The sequence below is a fragment of the Protopterus annectens genome, chromosome 12.part0, assembly GCF_019279795.1.
Source record: "Protopterus annectens isolate FY-2018-M chromosome 12.part0, PAN1.0, whole genome shotgun sequence".
NCBI classification, from domain to species: Eukaryota; Metazoa; Chordata; order Ceratodontiformes; family Protopteridae; genus Protopterus; species Protopterus annectens.
The window spans coordinates 87,012,334-87,034,873 of NC_056746.1; the positions used below are offsets into that span (position 1 = coordinate 87,012,334).

General features: G+C 41.9%; 1 protein-coding gene across 1 annotated transcript in view; it reads left to right on the plus strand.

Annotated features, from left to right (window-relative positions):
* The window catches only part of SDK1 (sidekick cell adhesion molecule 1), a 2,805,673-nt gene that overhangs the window by 2,145,083 nt on the left and 638,050 nt on the right, over positions 1-22,540 (plus strand). Inside the window, exon 18 of the mRNA XM_044089098.1 lies at positions 11,189-11,384. Coding sequence (XP_043945033.1) covers positions 11,189-11,384 — 196 coding nt within the window. The remainder of the gene's footprint in view (positions 1-11,188; positions 11,385-22,540) is intronic.

Consider the following 22,540-nt stretch of genomic DNA (forward strand, 5'->3'; position numbering starts at 1 on the left):
TAAAGATGAGTCTCAAAGCAGCAAGATTTACTGCTTCAGTAAGAAAAAACAGTTGATTTTCAAATACAGTAAACTCTCAGTTAACCGGAACTCAAGCAACTGGCAAAAAAATTGAAGAAATATAGTACAATTTTCATGTGTTGCACTTTGTGTTTTCCCCCCACAGAAGTATTCCTTACATTGTTAGAATTTTAGAGTTTTAAAAAGGGAGACAGGAATAAATCCCCTCTCCCCAACCTGAGAGATCATCAAACCAAGCAAATAGTACAGGGTACAGTGTTAGTCAGGCCTATTTTTAATAGTAACTCTCAAGCAACCAGAAACTACAGATGTTCTTCGTGTTTCACTGTTGCAGTCATAACTGTAGGGTGCTCCTGCAGGCAGGCAGCCCGAGGTCGGCCAGAATCCCAAAGTCTGGGTCCGGCGTCGGCTGTACAAGCTAGTACCCTGACGTCAGTACGCTCTGGTACATAGTCCTCAGCCGACGCCATCTTCTCCCGTCTTTCTTGCCGTGCGGTGGAAAGCAGCTCGCAAGTCGTTGGTTGGCGATTTTCGAACAGCATATTTTGTTGTTGTCGGTCCAAAGTTCTTACTTCTCTTCTCAAAGCTAAGTACCCGTTAGAATCTTTTTCTTGTTCCTCCGATGTCAGAAAAAGTTAATAATTGTATAACGTGTGGGAAACAAATACCTCATAAAGATTTCCACTCTTACTGTCTACCTTGCTTAGGCCCTGACCACGACGTTTCTTGTTGTCGGTTCTGTGCCAGGTTCAACTCTCGTACTATCAAGCTCAGGTACGATTGGGCTCTAAATTATTTTGGCAGACGCTTCAATTATAGAATGTCGTCGGACACTACCGGAATTCAAAAGAAGCACAAAGACAAAGACAGGCCTCCGAGGTCCAAACAGGACTCGTTGCAGCTGGAGCCAGCGTCCGGTTCGGCTGTCGTCAGTGAGGCGCTTTTGCAGCCCCTGTCGTCCGCCACTTCTGATCCGATGGCCGATATGGACTCCCATGAGGAGCCATCAAGGCCTACTATTTTAACTGCTGCAGGACCTTCGGACGTCGCTCCCTCAGATGGGTCCGGAACCGCTGTGCAGGTACCGGCTTCTGAGGGGGTTTTCAGGCCTACTCACATCACTATTTCAAAGGCAAAGGCAAAGACAAAGACTCCTGTTAAGTCTAAAGTTCCTGCTCAAGCTGCTTCTGAATCTACTCCCAGGACACAGAAGCAATTATTAAAGATGGCTGAAGATTTGCTTACAATGATTAGGGGTTCTCACCCCCCTCCTGAGAAAAGGCCTCGACAGGATGTTCCTCTGGATTCCTCTGACCAGGCTTCTGTATCTTCTGTCTCTTCCTCAGATCAGGACTATTCTTTTCCTCCTTATGAGGATTCGGATGCTGAGGACTCCTTACCCTCGGCCTCTCCGCCTGAAGATTTCTCTTTTGGGGAAACCTTGCATGAGATGAGGGAACAGTTTCATTGGGAAGGTCAGGAGTATTCTGCTTCCAAGAAGAGGCTTAGAGAATTTCTTCTTCTTCCTCAGCATAGGCCTTTAGCTATCCCTCCTGTTTTGGACATTGTAGATGATGCCTTTTCTGAGGCTAATTTGAATCCTGATTCCATGCCTCCTGCTCCTTCTAAGCCTGATAGATTTTATAGGGTTCCTGACTCTCATTTATTCTTATTTAAGAACCCTTCTGCGGATCCTGAAACTATTTCTCAGGGCTCTAAGGCTGCTAAAGTTGCTTCTTCTAAAAATCCTATTCCCTCTGAGAAGGATTCTCGTGCTTTAGACAGGTGGGGAAAAAGGTATATACTTCTGCTACCCTGTCTGTAAGGGCTTTAAATTGCCAGTTTCATATGTTTAAGTATCAGCAATTTCTTTTGTCTGTTTTAAAGCAAAAGCTTGCTTCCCTTCCTGCATGTGCAGAGGATAAGGAACTTCAGGATGTTTTGCATGCTACTGAACAAGTGAACAAACATAGTTTACATTGTGGTTTTGATGCTTTGGATGCTTCTTGCAGGGCTGCAGCCTCTGGTACTGTTATCAGGAGACATGCCTGGCTCCGTGAACAAAGTTTACCTGAACAGGTTAAGGCTAAGTTGTTAGATGCCCCTGTTCAGCATGAAGTTCTTTTTGGATCTAAGGCGGAGGAAGTTATTAAAAAGATGGAAGAAAAGGCAAAATCTATGCAGACTGTAAAAGATTTCTTGCAAGTTCAGCCTCCTAGATTTTCCAGGAACTGGCCCTCTAAAAATTGATCCTTTCCCACGTCTGACAGGCCTCAAAGGGGAAGATATAGACGCTCCAGAGGTCGTGGTCAAGGTCAGGCCTCTTACAGATCTAGACAATGGACTGCTTCTTCACCTAGAAGGGGAGAAGACAGATCCCAATCTCAAAGAAAGCAAACTCTATGACTCTCTAAGTTGGGCTGCAGGACCCCTTCACCTGGATGCCCCTCTCGGAGGAAAACTGTCTCTTTTTTACAGAAATTGGACTCATATTACCCAGGACAGATGGGTATTGGACGTGATTTTAAAAGGTTACAAATTCCACTTTCATACTTTGCCAAGGGCTTACGGTTGGCCAGATCTGCCAAAACATCAATGGTCAGAGTTCTTAAATCAAGTGGATGCTCTTCTGGCCATGAGAGCCATAGAGCCTGTTCCTCTCTCAGAGATGGGAAAAGGTTTTTATTCAAGGCTGTTTCTGGTTCCAAGAAAACAAAACTCATGGAGACCTATTCTGGACCTTTCTGTGTTAAACACCTTTTTGGAAATTCCAAAATTCAAGATGCTTACTCTGCAGCAACTAATTCCAATGCTATCTCAGGATGCCTGGATGGTGACATTGGACTTGCCTACTTACACATTCCCATCAGGCAGGAACGCAGGAAATTCCTCAGGTTCAAGGCAGGTTCGAGGCACTTTCAATTCTCTGTACTGCCCTTTGGTTTATCTACTGCGCCCAGAGTCTTTACCAAGTGCCTGGCACCAGTAGTGGCTTATTGCAGACTTCAGGGGATCCAGATTTACCCCTATTTGGATGACTGCCTTATTCAGGCAGACAGCAAAGATCTTCTACTTCAACATCTGGACTTCGTTCAATGTCTTCTCCTCCTACTGGGATTCTCAGTGAACACAAAAAAGTCACATTTGATCCCTTCTCAACAAATGGTATTCTTGGGAGCCCTCTTAAATACAACCTTGCAAAGGGCCTTCCTCACTCCAGAAAAACAAACACAGCTGGCTTCTATTTTCAACACCTTGGCAACTCTATCTCAGCTCACTGCAAGGAAATTCCTGCAGACTCTGGGCTACATGGCTTCCTGCATTCTGTTGATTCCAAATGCAAGGCTTCATATGAGAAAGCTTCAATGGTATCTGAAAAGTGTATGGTCACAACATCACCACGATCTGGATATTCTGATTCCTCTGATCCCCTGTCTCCAGAGGGAGTTCCTCTGGTGGTCCAGGGCATGTGTTTTAAATGAAGGAAAGCCTTTTCGTCTACCTCAACCTACTCAAATCCTGACCACGGACGCCTCGGATTATGCTTGGGGAGCACACTTTCTAGACAATTGCCAGCAGGGAACCTGGACAAAGGACCATCTTCACTGGCACATCAATCTGAAGGAAATGTTGGCAGTTCAAAATGCTCTTCTAGCCTTCAAGAACCTTTTGCAACCAGGACCTCTGCTAATTCGCACAGACAACACCACGGTCATGTGGTACATCAACAAGCAAGGGGGTTCTCATTCGTACCCCCTTTGCAGACTAGCTATGGCCTTATGGGACACAGCTCTAAATTTGAATCTACATCTCCAGGCTCAATTCATTCCAGGGGAACAGAATCTCTTAGCAGACAGTCTGAGCAGAAACATTTCAGATCCTCACGAATGGATGCTAGACACCAACTTATTCAACAGGATTACTGCAGTTTGGGGATGTCCCCAGATAGATCTGTTTGCATCCCATCTCAATCACCAGCTGCCTCGCTTTTGCACCAGGTCCTTCCACAAAACAGCTTGGAAAGTGGATGCCCTGTCCTTCAGCTGGAGAAGCCTTTCAGGATATGCCTTCCCTCCTCTTCCTCTACTACCTCGGGTATTACTGAAGATAAAACAGGACAAGCCCAAGTTCCTCATCTTGATTGCTCCAAATTGGCCTCGACAGTTTTGGTATCCAACTTTAAAGCACCTGTTCTTGGAGCCTCCTTGGATTCTCCCTCAGAACCCTTCTCTTCTGTCCCAGCATCAGGGTCAGTTACTACATTCCAATCTCAAGACCCTTTGCCTGGCAGCCTGGCTCTTCAAAGGAGTTTGATTTCCTCTAGTCTTCCCAAACAAGTTTTGGATGTTCTTCTGGAAGCTAGACGGCCTAGCACTAGGAAATCCTATGCCTCTAAATGGAAGAGGTTTTGTATTTGGATGCAGGACCGAGGCTCGGATCCTCTGGTACCTGATCTCTCTTCTATTTTGCTTTACCTTTCGGATCTTTTATCTAAAGGACTCTCCTTTTCTTCCATCAAGATTCATGCTTCTGCTATTTCTGCTCATTTCAATTCTGACCCTCCTGTTTTTTCTCATCCTTTGGTGAGACAATTCTTGAGAGGGGCTAAAATTCTGACCTCCCAGGACCCCTCCTGTTCCTGCCTGGGATCTTAATTATGTTTTAGAAAAGCTTACCTTGCCTCCTTTTGAGCCTGCTGCATCTTCAGATATCACGTTTTTATCTTGGAAGACTGTTCTTTTATTGGCATTGACTTCTGCCAGAAGGGTCTCAGAGTTGCAGGCTCTCATGGCTGTGGAACCATACCTTATTTTCCATCAGGACAGAGTATCCTTGAGGACCAATCCTACTTTCATGCCTAAGGTGATTTCGAAAGTGGCTTTAAATCAGACAATTCACCTTCCTACTTTCTTTCCTAATCCTCAAAATAAAGGGGAAAGGATTTTGCATTCATTGGATGTACACAGGCAGTTACGATTTTACCTGGACAAGACTAAAGAGTTCAGAAAGTCTTCTCAATTGTTTGTTTCTTTTGCCTCCAGTTCTCTTGGAAAACCTATTTCTAAACAGACTATTTCCAAATGGATTGCTTATGGAATCCGATTTTGTTACACTCATCATGGGAAACAGTTTCCAGGTACCATTAGAAGTCATTCTACTAGAACAGCTGCCACTTCTACAGCTTTCCTCAGAGGAGTTCCTACCAAGGATATCTTGGAAGCTGCCACTTGGAGTTCTGTGCATACTTTTTCCAAGCACTACAATCTCCCACTGTATTCTAAGACCAGGGCAGGCTTTGCCTCTGCTGTTTTGCAGGGTATTCTTGCCTCCCCTTCTTCTGTCTAAAGCCTCCTCCCCTTTTTCACTGCTTTGGGATTCCACCCTACAGTTATGACTGCAACAGTGAAACACGAAGAACATAGTACAGTTGTGTACACCTACCATAAATGTAGATGTTCGAGTGTCTTCACTGTTGCAGTCGGTGTTTCCCTCCCTCCTATCCCCTCTTTTTTCTCTTTTGTGGTGTATTTGTGTTTCCTTATTGGATTCATTTTTGTTTTATTGGGGACTTCTGACATCTAGGGCAAGAAAGGCTGGAGAAGATGGCGTCGGCTGAGGACTATGTACCAGAGCGTACTGACGTCAGGGTACTAGCTTGTACAGCCGATGCCGGACCCAGACTTTGGGATTCTGGCCGACCTCGGGCTGCCTGCCAGCAGGAGCACCCTACAGTTATGACTGCAACAGTGAAGACACTCGAACATCTACATTTATGGTAGGTGTACACAACTGTACTTTATCCGGCATCTACCAAACCCCATGGGTGCCGGTTACCTCAGAGTTTACTGTAAACTTAAATGCAGGTTTTGTATGGTATATAAAATGGGAAGAAGTAACTAAATTTTTATACTGTTTTTAGTTTATCGAAACTGTTAAAACTTTACAGATTTTTCCATAAAAAATTAAAACAAGCAAAAAAGCTGTGAGAGCTTGTTCATAAATAACTTCATACCATTACAAAGCTGCACAAACTTTTAGCTAATGTAGTTTGCATCATCATATTTCAACCAATTAGAAATTACTATGAAGTAATGCTTCAGAGAGGTTTGCTTCTGTAGATTATTAGTTATTATACCGTGACTGGCCAGTAGCATTCCAAAATGAGCATGCTGATTGGCCAGCCATTGTAAATCCGAAAATATATTAACAGAAAAAGGTCCTTTCACCCGGACCTTTTTCCATCAGTATATCTCCTGATTTTTTTTACTTTTTTTTTGCCCTCCCCAAAAAGAAAGCAGAACACCTATAGCAAACGAGGGAAATGACGCAAACGAAAAAAAAAAGGATGATAGGTATGTACCCGATTATCCTTTTTTTTTTTTTGCGCCGTTTCCCTCTTTAATTTCAAGTCTCCTGATTTCTTTTATTTTTATTTTCAATTAAAAAAAAAAAAAGCGACAGAGATCTTCCTTTCTCCATTGCTACCTCTGCACAGCACTGATGTACTGTGTAAGCATGGGGACACAAGTCCATTACGCATGTGCAGTAAATCAGAAATGCCCCAGGATACTGGAAAACTGCGGAAAGGCAGCACGGAGGCATTATACAATGACATTATTTAAGAAAAGTAAGTTTTTGTTTTCTTAAATAATGTCATTGTATAATAGCAATAACCCACGGCCGGGTGTGGCAATCGGGCTTCGCCGTTGTGACCAAACCACACCAACCATGGGTAAAGCCAGCATTACTTACACCCAGACGTGGGTTATTGCTTAATTAATTCATTAAGCTATGAAGGAGGCAGTAAAATACATTCTTGTTTACTGTGCAAAGTCAGACTTCTTCATAGAAGCATAAAGCTGGGTGGCTGTTCATTGATTTTTCATTTCTTTCCTACCAGTAGAACAGAGCAGATGCAACACTTGAGGTCTCTGTGGTTCTCTTCTCAGTCTTCTACTCAAACAAGCAAAAAAAAGAATGTTGTTCTACTGTCAGCTGGCCCTCAACTTGGTTTCTTCCCTCAACTTCCAACCATGCAACCAGTAAATGTCCTGGTGGATAACATGGACCCCTGAAAATTACATGCCATGTCTATTTTCACTCAGGCAGACTGTGGATGGTTGCCCAGCCTTTTTCATGTTATGTAGTAGGCTATAAGGTATTGATTTACTAAGTTACAGTAGAACTTTCCTGGGCTTAATTCGGCAATTAACAGAAATGTAAAACAATAAATTAGTTCATAAAAAAACAAGTGAATCCCATAACATGTGTAAATAATAATCAAGGACCAGAGACTATAACTTAAAAATTGGCCCTTACTCCAATGTGTGTACTCCCACCCATGGGCTTTCACATCAGTTTTGTGCATGGCTTAGTGGTGCAGAGAGTTATCTTAGAACTCGGCTGGTAAATTTGGCAGGTTAGCAGAGAACATCAAGTCTCAGAGATGCTAATAACTTTCATCCTTAGGTTCATAGATAAGTATTAAGCTAACTGCCCTTGCGAGCCATTTTAAGCCTAGCCAATTGTCTCTTGTGTTTGCAAGGCAAACACCTTAACCATTAGGCTACCCTCCCAACCCTTTCGTTCCATGTTTGACTCCGTCTGCCTTTAGTTGCATACTTTGTTATTCTGAGTATGCCATTTAACTAGATAGTGCTGCTGCATCACCCCTAATAGGATGCAGTTGTACAAATGGACTTCAGTTAAATTAATAAAAACGTTCTGGGATTGTTGCACAGTGGGGGATAGGATTTTGTTTTGGGTGGTAGCTGATACTCTGCCATGTTGTTCTTCCTCTAGTTGATCTTCAAGTTCCCACACAATAATACATCTGTTTGACACCTCCTTCCATGTAGTAATTACCGACCCTCTCTGTATGGGTAGAAGACACATTTATCTGTTGCAGCAGGTATGTAGAAAGGAGATCAGAACTTCCTAGTGTAGCTTGAAGGATTATTTTCCTTTTAAGCCACAAATTCCATGGTATGTAGGTCTTGAGGTGACTCTAGCATGCCCTTCTCCTCATTCACATGCATGTGGTGCCCTCCACATGCCCTGCACCACATTCCCATGCATGCAGTACCATTAGCATGCCTGCACCATGTTTCCACATATGTGGTGTCCTCCCATGCCCTGCACCACATTCCCATGCATGAAGTACTGTTAGCATGCCTGCACCACATTTCCACACATGTGGTGCCATCAGCATACCCTGCACCTCATTCCCATGCATAAAGTACCATTAGAATGTTTGCACCACATTTCCATGCATGTGGTGCCCTCACCATACCATGCACCATATTTCCATGCATGCAGTACCATTAGCAAGACTCCACCACATTTCTAAGTATGTGGTACCCTCAGCATGCCCTGCACATCATTTCCATGCATGTGGTGCCACTGGCATGCCCACCACTGCATTACCATGCATGCAGTGCTAGCATCACGCCTGCACTCATTCGCATGTATGCAGTCCCGCGAGTATGCCTGCACCACGCTCCTGTGTGGGTGGTGCCTCCAGCATGCCATGCACCATATTCCAAGTCATGTGGTGCCATAAGCATGCTCTGCACAACATTCCCATACATGCAGTATCATTAGCATTCCTGTACCACATTTCCATGCATGTGGTGCCCTCAGCATGCCCTGCACCGCATTCCTATGCATATTCCTGTACCACATTTCCATGCATGTGGTGCCCTCAGCATGCCCTGCACCGCATTCCTATGCATGTGGTACCCATTGGCATGCCCAGCACTGCATTACAATGCACGCAGTGCTATCAGCATGCCTGCACTCATTTCCATGCATGCAGTGCCTCAAACATGCCTGCACCACACTCCTATGTGGGCAGTGCCTCTAGCATGCCATGTACTATAGTCCAGTGCATGCAGTGCCTCCAGCATGCCCTGTACCACATTTCTGTGCATGCAGTGCTAGCATGTTATCTGTGTACCTGTATTTTTTGCCATGTTTGTTTCCTCTGTCTCATCTCTGCAAAAGATGGTATATAGCAGTGGGCACCCCCTTTCTTTCCTTGAGATCGGAGAACTGACCATCAGCCTTTCCCATTCAGAGACCCAACAGCTTCCCAGGCCCCTAGCTGATCCTGGGTTATCTGCAGCATAGTCAGACAGCATGCCCCATGCCAATAGGCTTATAAAGGAAAGTTTCATTTCCTTCAGTACAGTGACTGCTCTTGTGTCTGCAAAGTTTAACTGCAGATATCATGTAATATGCATTCCATATAAAGTACACAAGCATTGTTATTACAATCCCTGTCAGTGAGACACTCTTGATACATATTTTGTAACATAAATAAATGCCTTCTAAAAAGAAATATAACTTAAAAATTGGCCCTTACTCCAATGTGTGTACTCCCACCCATGGGCTTTCACATCAGTTTTGTGCATGGCTTAGTGGTGCAGAGAGATGAAGCCCTGACAGCGAGCAAGTGATTGGAGTTCAGTTAGTGGCCACAGCACTGAAGGTGCCAGGCAGGGGAGGAGAGAAGGGCCTGCTCACTTCTCCTGTGTGGGTTGGGAGGGGTTTGCACTCACTTGGAGGCACATTCGACAAGTGCAGTTTCCCGGGTGGAGAACAGAAATACCACTAATCATGCCTCGCAGTCAGGGGCTGGGCTGCTTGAAGGTATTCCCCTTACAGAAATGATGATATGTCCTCTATGGCAGCCCATTGCATGTTCGTCCATGATTCATCAATCTGTCCATGTGGGAATGGCCAAGGAGAAAAACAAGAAAATCCTTAAACCATCCCTGATGGCTGTCTGAATAATGACCCCTCCCACCTAATACATGCTCTGGTGATGTGTAATGATTGGGATGGCGATGTGCACTGGATGCAGTTGGCTTTTGCCTGCTGAGTGAATTAGTTCAGGTATTGTTAGTTTGGTGGACCAGAATGGTTTTTGAGGATGTTGATGGTGTTGGAGATGAGACAATGGCAGCATGGATGGAGGAGATTGTGGGAAATTGTGGGGAGATCGCTGAATTGGTTGAGGCCATTCAGGCCTTCTGGTAGTGACAGTTGTGATGGATGCAGATAGCTGAAGACCCAACTATGTCAGACTGTTTAAATCTGGAGTTAAGGTTCTATTGGTTGGAGGGATCCTGATTGGGACTTTTGGATGTTGTGGTTGTTGGAATGTAGCTAGTGGCAGTGTGGAAGGAGCAGATGGATGCAGTCACTGTGATCATGAATGAACCGTGCATGGTTGATGAAACCTCTGTGCCTTCGGTTAGCTAGGACTCAGCTGCTGTTGTGTTTTTGTGTATTATTTGTGTTGATGTTGTATATGAGCTTGTTTATGTGTAAATGAGCTTGGAAAAATTAAAATTCGTTCAGCTGTGCATTTTTTTTGTGTGAGGTCTCAATGGCAATAAAATTTACTGTTTACTGTTTTACTGTTTATACAGGGGTGTGCGTTGAGATCCCAACCCTGGGTTAGCATTACTGCATGAAACACCTTAAAGTAAGTTGTAGCCATTATGTGAAGTGCTTGCATTAATTCTGGATTTGCAGAACAGGCTCTGACATCAAGCACAGTTGCTTTCTCCTCCTCTGTGACTTAGCTTAGTTAAAGGACATTCCTTTAATGTGCATATTGCATGCCAAGGCTGATTTACCTGAAAAACCATGACTCTGTTTATGCACTTGCAGTACAGTAGTTCGGGATAGAACTAAGCAGGAAAGAGCATTTTAGGAACTCTCCACTTTACACTGAATAACCAGAACATGGATGACAGCTGAGAAGAAACAAAATGGCGACCAATTCTGGAATGTTGCAAATTCTATGTTAATGACTACAGAATCAGTCACTCCCAAAATCTAAGGTCTACTGTTAATACTAATATTGTTCCCTCAGTTTACTCTTAAAGGTTACTCAGTATTAATTCACAGCATAACAGTGTACAGTGCATTTTTGTTTTGTTATATTTGCAGTAAATGCTCTCTGAATTTATATTTTTATTAATTGTCTAGAGGTTACTGGTGATTTGCTGTGACTTGTAGTAGATTATACCTGCTAGATGGGGGTAATAAATGGGCCAGAACCATGCTTTTTCACTCAGTGACAGACATTTTACATATGCTGGTATTTGTTCTTTTTCTTGTGTGTAACTGCTTTTCCATTTTTCCCCTTAAGCTTTTAGCATGGCCATTGGACAATCCTGATGCTGTTACAATGGTAGCTGTTGCTCCTTATTTTCACGGGTCGGTTCATGTAGGATATATAAAAGGCTTGAGGAAATTCACCACATATCAAACGTCGGTTTTATGCTTTACTACCCCAGGAGATGGACCTCGGAGTCCCCTTCAGTTGGTACAGACACAGGAGGATAGTAAGTGTTGCTTCTTAATGGAAATTTGTTTCAAAAGTATTCTTCCACAGCAAGAGGTATCAGTCCTGTTCTGTTTTTATTTATCTTATGGTTTATATTTTGTTAACAATGCTCTACAGACTCATTTTCAAAGGGGACAGAAGAATAAAAGCTATCTTGAATACATGAGTATACAGGATTAATATACTAATGTATACATGAGTGTTTCAGCTAAGAATGAACGCTCAAAAGAGCAGTGAAAAGAAACATCAATCAAAACAGCTATAATAGTCAAAACATTGAATAAAATGAAAAACATTTTTTTTTGTTTGTTTTTTTTTTTTGTGGAGGCAGGCTTCTGCTATTTATGTACCCCACCAACTCCGAGATTGCACTACAGTGGGGAAGGGAGAAATCCCCAGACCCTGCTGCAGCACATTGTCACACAAAGAGCTGCTGGCAGTCAGACGGACACAAGAACATCATCTGCCCTTATGACTATTTTCTAATAGCTGTTGCTTCAATATATATGTATCTATCGGTACAGACACGTATGCATACTCTGATTCTGTTTGTGGTGATGTATATTACTTCTGTTTATTAAAAAAAAAAAAAAAAAAAGCTTTTATTACAAATGACACTTGATTGAGGAAGCTCCTCTTGTAGCAAACTTTTTTTGTGTGTGTGTGAATCTTGTGTTTGTCATTAAAGATTCATCCGTGATATTTAGAACACTTTTTCCTTTGTTGACCTTTTTTGGTGATTGGTCCAGAAATAGCATCAGGGCTAATCCTAATGTAAATTAAGTGGTAAAATAGGATTGGGTGGTCAATCAAGTCAAAGGCTCTGGAAAGGTCTATAAATATGGCTCCAGTAAGTAGGCCTTTGTCCGTAACTAAAAGGATGTAGTCAGTGAAGGTCCAAAGTGGAGTGGAAATGCTGTAGCTGGACCAGTAACCCTTTTGCTTTGAAGAGAGAAGACAATATTGACTTGTCTTTTGAGAGTTGATAATAGACCAGTTTTTCTATAATTTTATCAAGGGTTGTGAGGCTTAACATCAGGTGGTAATCACCAGGAGCTTTGCGATGGATTTTTGAAAAGAGGTACGATTTTTGCAGTTTCTCATATAGTGGGCATACAATTTTGAATTAAGCAAAAGTTATAGATATATAACAGAAGAGTTATATCATACTCCTTACATTAGAATATGAACCAGGGAAACCATGGAAGAGGGTGCCTGTCCCTGCAGGGTTTCATGGAGAGGTATAATATCTGTGGTACAAGCTTTTTAAAGCCGAAGAAGAGGGGAATACAAGGGTAGATGAGGGAATGGAGTATGTGAGATGATGGATGGCAGGCTGGAGAAGTGCATACTAAAGTCTGAAGATGAGAGAGAAGAGGAGGAAGAGTGAACATTAGGAGGAGGTTTACAACCTGCTTAACTGGTTGACCTCTGTCCAGACTTGTTTAGGGGATGACCAAGGTTTGATTGATGTGTTCTCATATGATCACTCTTATGACATCTATTTGCTTGTTTGGACAGGTTTATAAGGAGGGTGTAGTGTTGGTTGGTAGAAGGAGTTGGGTATGACTTCTAGCAGTGCCATGCCTTGCCTCTGAGAGATAGGAAGTTTTTGAGTTCATAAATGAGCCAAGTGTTTTTCCTGGGCTTGTACAGACTTGTGACTATATGGAGGAGGAATGAGTCTTGTAGATTACGGAGAAGATGGGTGAAGAGCTGGGCAGAATTGCTAGGGTCTTTTACTTTTATTTCAGTTTTGTTTTCTCAATTACCTCCTCTGCGATCCTAGCACCTTTACTAGAATGGCAAATTTAAACTCACAATTATCTCCAATATATAAGGATGTGTCTATAAAGAACATTGTTAGTACACTTTCTAGAAATATCATAGTAATGCTTATGTATCCTTTTATATAAAGGATGTTCGGATTTTCCTATGTAAAAATAGTAACGATTAGAGAAACTAGCAATATAAACCAATTGTTTTGTGACATAGTTCCCCCTTCCTTCAAAGTTGTTAGGGTTTCTTCGCCTTTAACCTTGATTAAATCCCGGTCATAAATGGATTTGCATTGACTGAGTGATCGGCACTTTCTCGTGCCCTTCCTGTTATCATTTAACTTCGTGTTACTCTTATACTCTGACTAATTTTTCAAGTTATGTCCTTTATTACCCACAATATCTGGCATAGCATTGTCTGTCATAAAATGTTCCCAGTTTCTCTGAATAATACTTTTAACCATCTCAACCGTGGAATTATAGTCCAATACAATTGCTCTTTAATAACAACCCTGTTCTGTTTTACCCCTGTATAAAGAATGATTCCACAGTTGATCCCTTTACCTAAATGGGTCTGAATTGGTCCCTCCTTAACTATAGTTACCCTTACACCAGTAGAAAATGCTATTTGTCTAGAATAGACACTTCCCCTAAAACTATATTCATTTATCTCTTTCTTTCAGAAAAAAGTAATCTTCAATAATTATCTAGGCCACCCTCACCATTTGCCCTGTTACCAAACTTTCTTTTTCCTGAATAAATGGATGCCAGCTTCTAAAATGTAAATATGAGTTGGAAAAGGCTGGCTTCCTGAAGATACTGGACATAAATTATACCTTTATTTAATTGAATATCCAGGCAATTCATCTCATTAGAAGTAAACGGAGAAGTTGTTGTGTCTTTTGGCTTTTCCTGGTTAGGGGTCGCCACAGCGGAACTCCGGTCCGCTAATGATTGGCAGTAGATTTTTACCTGCTGGCTTGCCGGGCCTAACGCACAACCTTCAACGAAGGAACGCCCATTCACGCATGTCGCCACACAGAAAACGCTCTAACTGAGAATTGAACGGACGTCTAACTGTGAGGCGACAACGCTATCGCAGCACCACCACCGCAGTTAACTGAGAAGTAAACTTAAAAAATAAGTAGTGATATTTTATAAACTCTTCCACATTATCAGCTGATTCATACCAGAGGTTAAATATTTCATCCAGAAATCTTAAATAGATTCTAAATGCGTGTGCATAACTGGAATCAAAAATAAAACCCCACTCCCATGCCCACATAACGATGTTCGTGAATATTGGGGTACCAATGGTGCCCATAGCCTCTCCTTAGATCTGTTTAAAATACCCCCTTCAAAGTACACAAAATTAAGTTCTATCTCCATTCAATCTGTAATTCGCTTAACACCCATGGTTTGAAGAAATAAACAACTTATAAGGGCCTTATTATAATATTCAAAACCCTCTTGATTACATCAGTTGGTAAAAAAATGTTTCATTCTTCATTTTCCATGAAAATATGAATCCTTCAGTAAATAGAATGGCTTAAATAATCCATCAGTATATAAGGCTAAAGCCCGAGTCTTTGATGTAGGTATAATAGGTCGAAAGGAATTGGGGGGGGGGGGGTTGTATGTTCCTGTGAATCTTGGGGATTACAAAAATGCTAGGAACTAATGGATTCTTGATCGGTAAAAATGTATATGAGCCACTACTGATAAAACCCTGTAAAAGTCAATCATCTACAAATAAATATTTATGTAGGAGAAATTAATTTAATTCCATGAAACTTGACTATATTTTTCATTGTCTTGTAACAAGTTGAACATACTACTAGTATAATCCATGGAATTCATCAAAACGATCCCACCTTTCTTATCAGGCTTGATAATTTTTAAAGTTGTATCACTTTTAAGTATTTTAAATAATGATCTTGCATTATTTTCTAGGTTGTGAATTAATTTGTTCTTATTATAATATGTTTTATAAATGTCCTTTTCACAGCATTTTTCATACGCCTGTAATATTGGGCGGGAGTGATGGATTAACTACACTTTTTATGTTAAAGTTACCAATGGGCTCCTGTACCTCAGTTGCTACCTGATTGAAATACTATCCAAGGTTTAACTTCCTAGTAAAAAGTCTTAATCAATTAAAGTTGTAACGAGACAAAATTCCTTTTTCTGATAAACTGAAGCAGATGCAAGCATTTTCCTCTGCTTTCTAAATGAACGGTCCTCAAAAGTAGTTGAAATACTTGTTTTGGGAACTTGAAGTAAAATGTGGGAGGAACTTTCATTGGTTGACCTGTTCTGATGGTACATGGTACCAATGTTAATGTTTACTTTGTCTGCACTTGGTAAACTTTCTTCATTCCTATGTAGATTGGTTGGCAAAAATTCTGTAATCATTTGAAGACAGAAAAACAGAAGCTACTTTCTGTAACCATTAAAGGTCTTAACACTTTTTCATTTTCAAGTGAAAACTATGTAGGAATCGTGCTTCAGAGATTCTTCTCTGGCTGTAGAATAAGCCTTATACTCTGTGGCTGAAAGAAAGAAAAAGCACAAACTGATAATGACTTTTGAACTGATGATTTTCTGTCGGTGACTGTAATCAGTTTTGGAGATTTTTATCCTCAGTACCAGTCTCTGGTAATGTTTCTCTCATTATTGTTCTGTCATGGTAATATTTATGATATTTCTCCATTTAGACCTGACGTAGGTAGAAGGGGTCTATATTAGTTCGCTGCAATCACATCGCAGCGAACACCAATTCATCGACCTGAATTCAATGAAAATTGTTTCAGCAATTCGCTGAATTTACAGATGGTAACAGGAAATACTTGTCCTACAGCACAACGAACCAACAGCTAAGCAAATCAAACCCACCCAAGTGGGGGGGCTTTGCCCCCCATGCCCCTTAACTATATATAGCAACTCCAAGATTGCACTACAGTGGAGAAAAGGGCAAGGTTGTGCTGTAAAGCAGGTATTTCCTGCCCTCGGTAGATTCAGTGAATCACTGAAACGATTTTCTCTGAATTAGGATCAATGAATAGGTGTTTACTGCAATGCAATAGCGGTGAACTATTGAGCTATTATAGACCCAGTAGGAGTGCTTGTGTTTTCACTTTCCTTCCCTCCCTCAACTGTTTTTTTTTTTATGTTGCTGTTCTTGTTAACCATCTTTTTAACCAAATGTAGATTTTTAAGGCTATTATTCTTATTTTATTAGCCTTGTTACCTCACAGCAAGAGGTTCTCCCGTTCAATTCTCGGCGTGGCTTGGGAGTGCCTTCTGTGTGGAGTCTGCATGTCCTCCCCACGGTTGGGTAGCGTTTGAAAGACATGCGTGCGTAAATGGGCGTGCCTTCGTTGAAGGTTGGGTGTCATGCTGGCACCTCGGCATTTCGTAAAAATCTGCTGCCAATCATTAGTGGACCAGAGTTCCGCTGTGCCGTCCCCTTACCGGGAAAAAGCCGAAAGACAAGACAAACAACAACAACAATCTTATTTTATTAGCCTTACTGGCTCCATGACTTCTAAACAATCATTGTATTAACCAGTGTCTTGTGCTGTCCCAAGCCAATATATATATTTTGCAATTTACTTACCACAGGCAAGTGTCTAAATAGATTTAGCTAGAAATATCACCATAGATTAAAATATTGCACACTTAAAGGAAAAATGTTTTCTCAGGTATGAAAAACTACAAACCATTTTTAACTTATCAAATGGATAGTAGGTTGAAGTGATAGATGAACTCCTTACAGTAAAAATGCAGCTGGACTGCTTTTGTTTTGAAGCAATGAGATCTAAAGATGCCAAGGAGTAACCGTAGGTTTTTTGCCTACCATTGCAAAGATTTCCATTAATCTTAGGAGTAACGTTATGTTTCTGGAGATGGCTGGACAATATTTGGGTTTGATTCCTTTAGTCATTTTCTACTTGTATAACTTAAACAGGCAGTGCTTTGGAGCAGTTTGAAAACTGGGCTAGGCTTCTCAGTGGTCTTCTGGACTGCATGCCTAGCAACTACCTATACACCCATCTCTCAGTAGAAATTCTTTTGTTCTACTGGTTTAAAAGTCTGTTTAAAAAGAAATATTCCTAAATAAAATAAGTTAAATTTTGCAAATGTTCTTTTAGCAATGTGGCATGTTTGCAAAATGTTCCATGCAAAAACCTGTGGCATGTTTGTTGCAAGTGCAGGGTCATTAGAACAGTGTTATTTTTTAAAAATGCTTCATAAAGTTCACTGCATTTCCACACAAATTTGAGGAAGTGATATAGTATATTTGAAAAATGCCACAAACTCCTTTTGGTATATTTCCATAAATGCTCTGTACACTAGTAATTTTGCCTTTTTGTAAATTTAAACTCCACATGTGGTACGGCAACATTACTGTAGGAAAACTGCATGTTGCATATTTCAAGGAATGCTTTATTATTTTCGTAAATTTTCCAAACTGTCCATAAAACATATTTTTATTTTCCTAAGTGTGTCATACAGTGCAATGGAACATATTCACAAATACATAAATCCTACATAATGAGTTTACAGTTTTGCTTCTTAATAATTGAAAGTGCATTTTCACAGGTTCTTCATATAAACTGTTTGGTGCATATGCAGAACTATTTAATTTACTTTAATATGCAGCAGTAATTGCTGTTGTGATGACACAAGTGGAAGTCAGACACTTTTTTAAAAGCATTAATTAACAAAAAAAAAAAAGCTGTGCTGCTTGTTTCTACAGTTGTTTGTCTTTCGGCTTTTCCTGGTTAGGGGTCGCCACAGCGGAACTCCGGTCTGCTAATGACTGGCAGTTGGTTTTTATGGTGCCGAGTTGCCAGCCCAACCTTCAATGAAGGCACGCCCATTCAATGCATGTCTTTTGAATGCCCACTCAACCACGGGGAGGACATGCAGACTCCACACAGAAGGCACTCCCAACCCAAGCCGAGAATCGAACGGGAGAACCGCTTGCTGTGAGGCAACAATGCTACCGCTGCACCACCGCGGCACGGTTGCTTGTTTCTACAGTATGTTTCTGTTAGTACTTTGTATAGAACTGTGACACATTCTACCACTTTTCCTTTGAGATATTAACTCATTCAGGCCACTCCTTTTTTCTTTTCATCACACTTTGTATGTTGTAAATACCTCATACTATGAAATTGATATGCCGTAATCATTTTCCTGCTTATTGGTGTTTGACATTATCACAATATTGGTGTTTTACATGCTGATAGCAATCAATAATCACATTTGCACTGCACAGAGGGGTTGATTTTCCTTTAGAATTTCTCTATATTTTCAAAGTTAAACATGAATAAGATCCACATGGGTCAGTGCTATAACACTCTTAGAAAATTAAAATAAAATACGCTTTCATAACCTGCTTTATGTAGCTCAAGGTGTGAGGAAATTGGAGACTGTTCTGGCTAAGGATAACTATAAGGCAGGTGGTGCTTGCTCATGGCAGGGTTCAACTTGATTCATATGCATGCTAAATACACTTGTTGAGGCACTCTGAAGCATCACCATTTCACCTAATTACAGATCTTCAGATGTGGGGGGCAGCCTTTAATGCACTAAAAATTTGTGCATACTCTGTTAAGACTTGAAGACTCTTCGGAGAAAACATCCCACTTGAAAATCAAGTTGGGGAACCAAATACTGTTAACGCTAAATGCTGTACTACTCTGACTATCTCCCTGTGATGCGTTTAGACATTTGATGACACCAACTGATTCTGTGAATGCTGCACGACATCCTGTGGTATGTGTGTCATTTGTGCTGTAACAGAGACCTGGTTCAAGGCAGCAGAAAGCACCACTGCACTACCAGGCTATAACTCATTCCACATATTCCGGCTCCAGAACTTGGACCGAAGCTCCAAAGGTCGTTGGTGTTTCCATATTCATAAAGTATACACACACCTTCAGACTACTGCGGTGGTGGTGCTACGGTAGTGTTGTCGCCTCACAGTAAGACGTTGCCTGTTCGATTTTCAGCTAAAGCGTCTTCTATGTGGAGACATGCGTGAATGGGTGTATCTTCGTTGAAGGCTGTGCGTCAGGGCTGGCAACTTGGTATGTAAAAATCTACTGCCAATCATTAGCGGACCGGAGTTCCGCTGTGGCAACCCCTAACCGGGAAAAGCTGAAAAATACAACAACACACACCTTCAGACTAGTAGCCCAACATAACTCATCTGAGATACTTCAGGTGCAGCTAACATTGAGTAAGACAGCAGTTCAGGTCATAGCCTGCTATACGTTCCTAAACATGTCCCAAGACTCTCACTCCACGTTCCTAAGCACCCTGGAGAATTTTAGGGTCCAACCTAACATTCTCATACTGGGTGACTTCAACTACCCCTCCATTAACTGGGAAAACTACTCGTGTACCAATACACTTGTCCAGCGTTTCCTGGAATTCATTAATTCCAATGCCCTGGACCAGCTCATTTTTATCCCCACAAGAGGTAGCAGCATCCTCAACCTGGTCATTACTAACATGGGCGACCATTGTTCTACAGCAATAGTCAGCTCCTCCCTGCTTAGATCCAACCACAAACGAATCACGGTGGAAATCCACATCATTCCCCTCCACCCCCACAAGGGTAACTACCATGAAAAACTTCTCCAAAGCTAACTTTAGGCTCCTAAAAACAGAGGTGGCTAACTTCATGGCACTCATGCAAATGGAGATCAGTTGCATGACCGCCGAATCATACACCAACGCACTGCACGAACACGTACACAAATGCATGGATCTTGCCATACCCAACAGAACCAAGACACTCTCCTCCAACAAAGGAAGTCAATCTAGTGGTCCCCTGCCATGAACAAACTCTACAACAGGAGGAGGAAACTGATGTGGAATAAGGTGAAGTTCCAAGACTGGAAAAACTCCCTTACCAACCTCAACAAAAAGTTGAGATCCCTCATCAAATCCTCGAAAGCTAGCTATGAAAACAGAATTGCAGCAGATAGTAAAGAAAACCACAAGGCCTTCTATAATTATGTAAAGAATCTCCACAGCAATACCCAGATTTGCTCTGAGCTACTGCACAATGGTACCTCCTATACCGAGCCAACAGATAATGCCAATTAACTGGCCGACAGATTCAGTGCCAGCTTTACCCCCACCCTAAGGGACCAGTCACAATACCAGTAGATTGCCAGACACCCAGTATTACTGCTGCACAGGTTAAAACAGCACCATCCAAGGCCAAGAATACAGCTTCTATGGGACCTGACAATATATGACTGTGTTCTACATGAAGTACAGAGTGAACTGGCACCTCACCTGTGTGCCCTATTCAATCACAGCCTCACCTCAGGCTTTGTCCCTACCAAATGGCGCACTGCTACAGTCATCCTTCTCCACAAAGGAGGAGTGACTACAGACCCTGGGAACTATCGCCCCATTAGCCTGACAAGTCTGATATGCAAAGCTATGGAACGCATCATCATGGACCTAATAAACAAGAATATAGGGAATCTCCAAACTCTGGATCCCAAACAGTTTGCTTTTGTGAAGGGTAGATCATGCCTGGTCAACATCTTTGAGTCAGTCACCAGAGCTGTGGATGAGGGCAAAGTGGTTCATACAGCCTACCTTGATGTGGCCAAGGCCTTTGATACCATTCCCCACTCAGGAATCCTAGAAAAACTCATTAAGTTAGGTATCAACCCCATATCACTATGTGGTTTGGAAACTGGCTCACAGGTAGAACCCACAATGGGAAAATAGCTGACTCCAAGTCAGACTGCTGACCAGTCACAGGTGGAGTCCTACAGGGTTTGGTCCTGGGTCCTCTCCTGATTGGTATTTACTTCTCTGAAGTCCAGGCCAACACAAAGCGACTCTGGCTGACAAAGTTCGCACTTGTAAGTTGGGAGCTATTATTAACTCCCCGAGTGATGTTGACATCCTAGAGGAAAGGCCTCACTGAGACCAATGACTGGTGTCAGAACCATGGCCTTAAGCTCAATGCCAAAAAATGTGTTGTCATCCCCTTTGGGAAAAACCCTGTTCCTGTGAATAACCACATCAATGGTAGTCCACTGAACAGAGAAGGAGTTATGAGATCTGGGAACACAGGTTGAAGCAACCATTCTTTTGACTAACACATTGCCACAGTGGTCAGAAAGTCCTTCTGTGTGGCACGTCTCATTACTAAGGGTTTTGCATTCAGGAAGAAAGAGTTCATTGTCTCCCTCTACTCTTCCCTCATTAGGCCAATCATTGAGTACAATGCCCCATTTGGTATGTACCTCACTAAATACCTGCAACAACTGAAAGGCCACAAAAGTACCTCACAAAGAGGATCCTAGACCTTAAACATTTGTCCTACATGGACAGACTAAAAAAACTCCCAACTATTCTCCATCTCACCTATTTAAAGGCAATCTCTGCTTGACTTACAAAGCCATGTCTGACCCAGCGCTGTTAGAAATGCTACATCTAAAGAAATCCCAATCCCGCTGCACCACACGCTCTAGAGTTCTCAACCTCATTACCACAATCAACAGAACATGCTGGAGAGACAGGTTCATAACCCAGAGACTGCCCATGGTATGGAATAGACTTCCCATGCATGTCAAGCAGAGCACCTCACTGGCCCTCTTCAAGAGAAAGCTTGATGAGTGGATGGAAAATAGAAAATTCACCCCAGGGATCACTCCAGTAGCTTTACTCGACAGAGGCATTGTGAACTAAGATAGACTGGCACGATGCCAGGGTAATCCTATGGGCTAGGCTTTTAAAGGCCCCAGGGCCATTAGCCTAGTACACACCTATGAACCTATGTATCTACAAATACTGTAAACATTGCTGTGGCTTTTTTTTTTTCACAAAAATTTCTCATGCAGCTCAGTGCTGTATGAAACATTCAGGAATTCTTCTACCTGCAACTTCCAGAGAGTGAACTTTAGTAGGATGCAGCTGGTACAGAACTCCACTGCTCAGTCTTCTGATGAATAACACTACAGTTCTGTCACATTACATGGATATGGTGAAGTCTGCACTTGCTGGTCTGCACATTGTCATATAGCCTGTAAGATTTTTGTATTAGCCACACTTTCCCTTCTTATTAAAATAAATCTCTTAACTGTGTTCATAAGGAACCCAGAGAAGTGAGTAGTTAGTTGTAAGTACACTCCTGGTCTGGTGCCAAAATGCCTCACGGGAAAGGAGTAGTAAGTGTAAGGAAATGTTGGGAGAAATGATCGGCATTCATCAGGGAATATTACTTATAGGTAGGGACTAGAACTTGATTTGCATTAGTGAGAATGTATCAAGGGGACCTATAAGGGAAAATGTAACAAAAGCAAGTAGTCTTCTCAATGTATAAAAT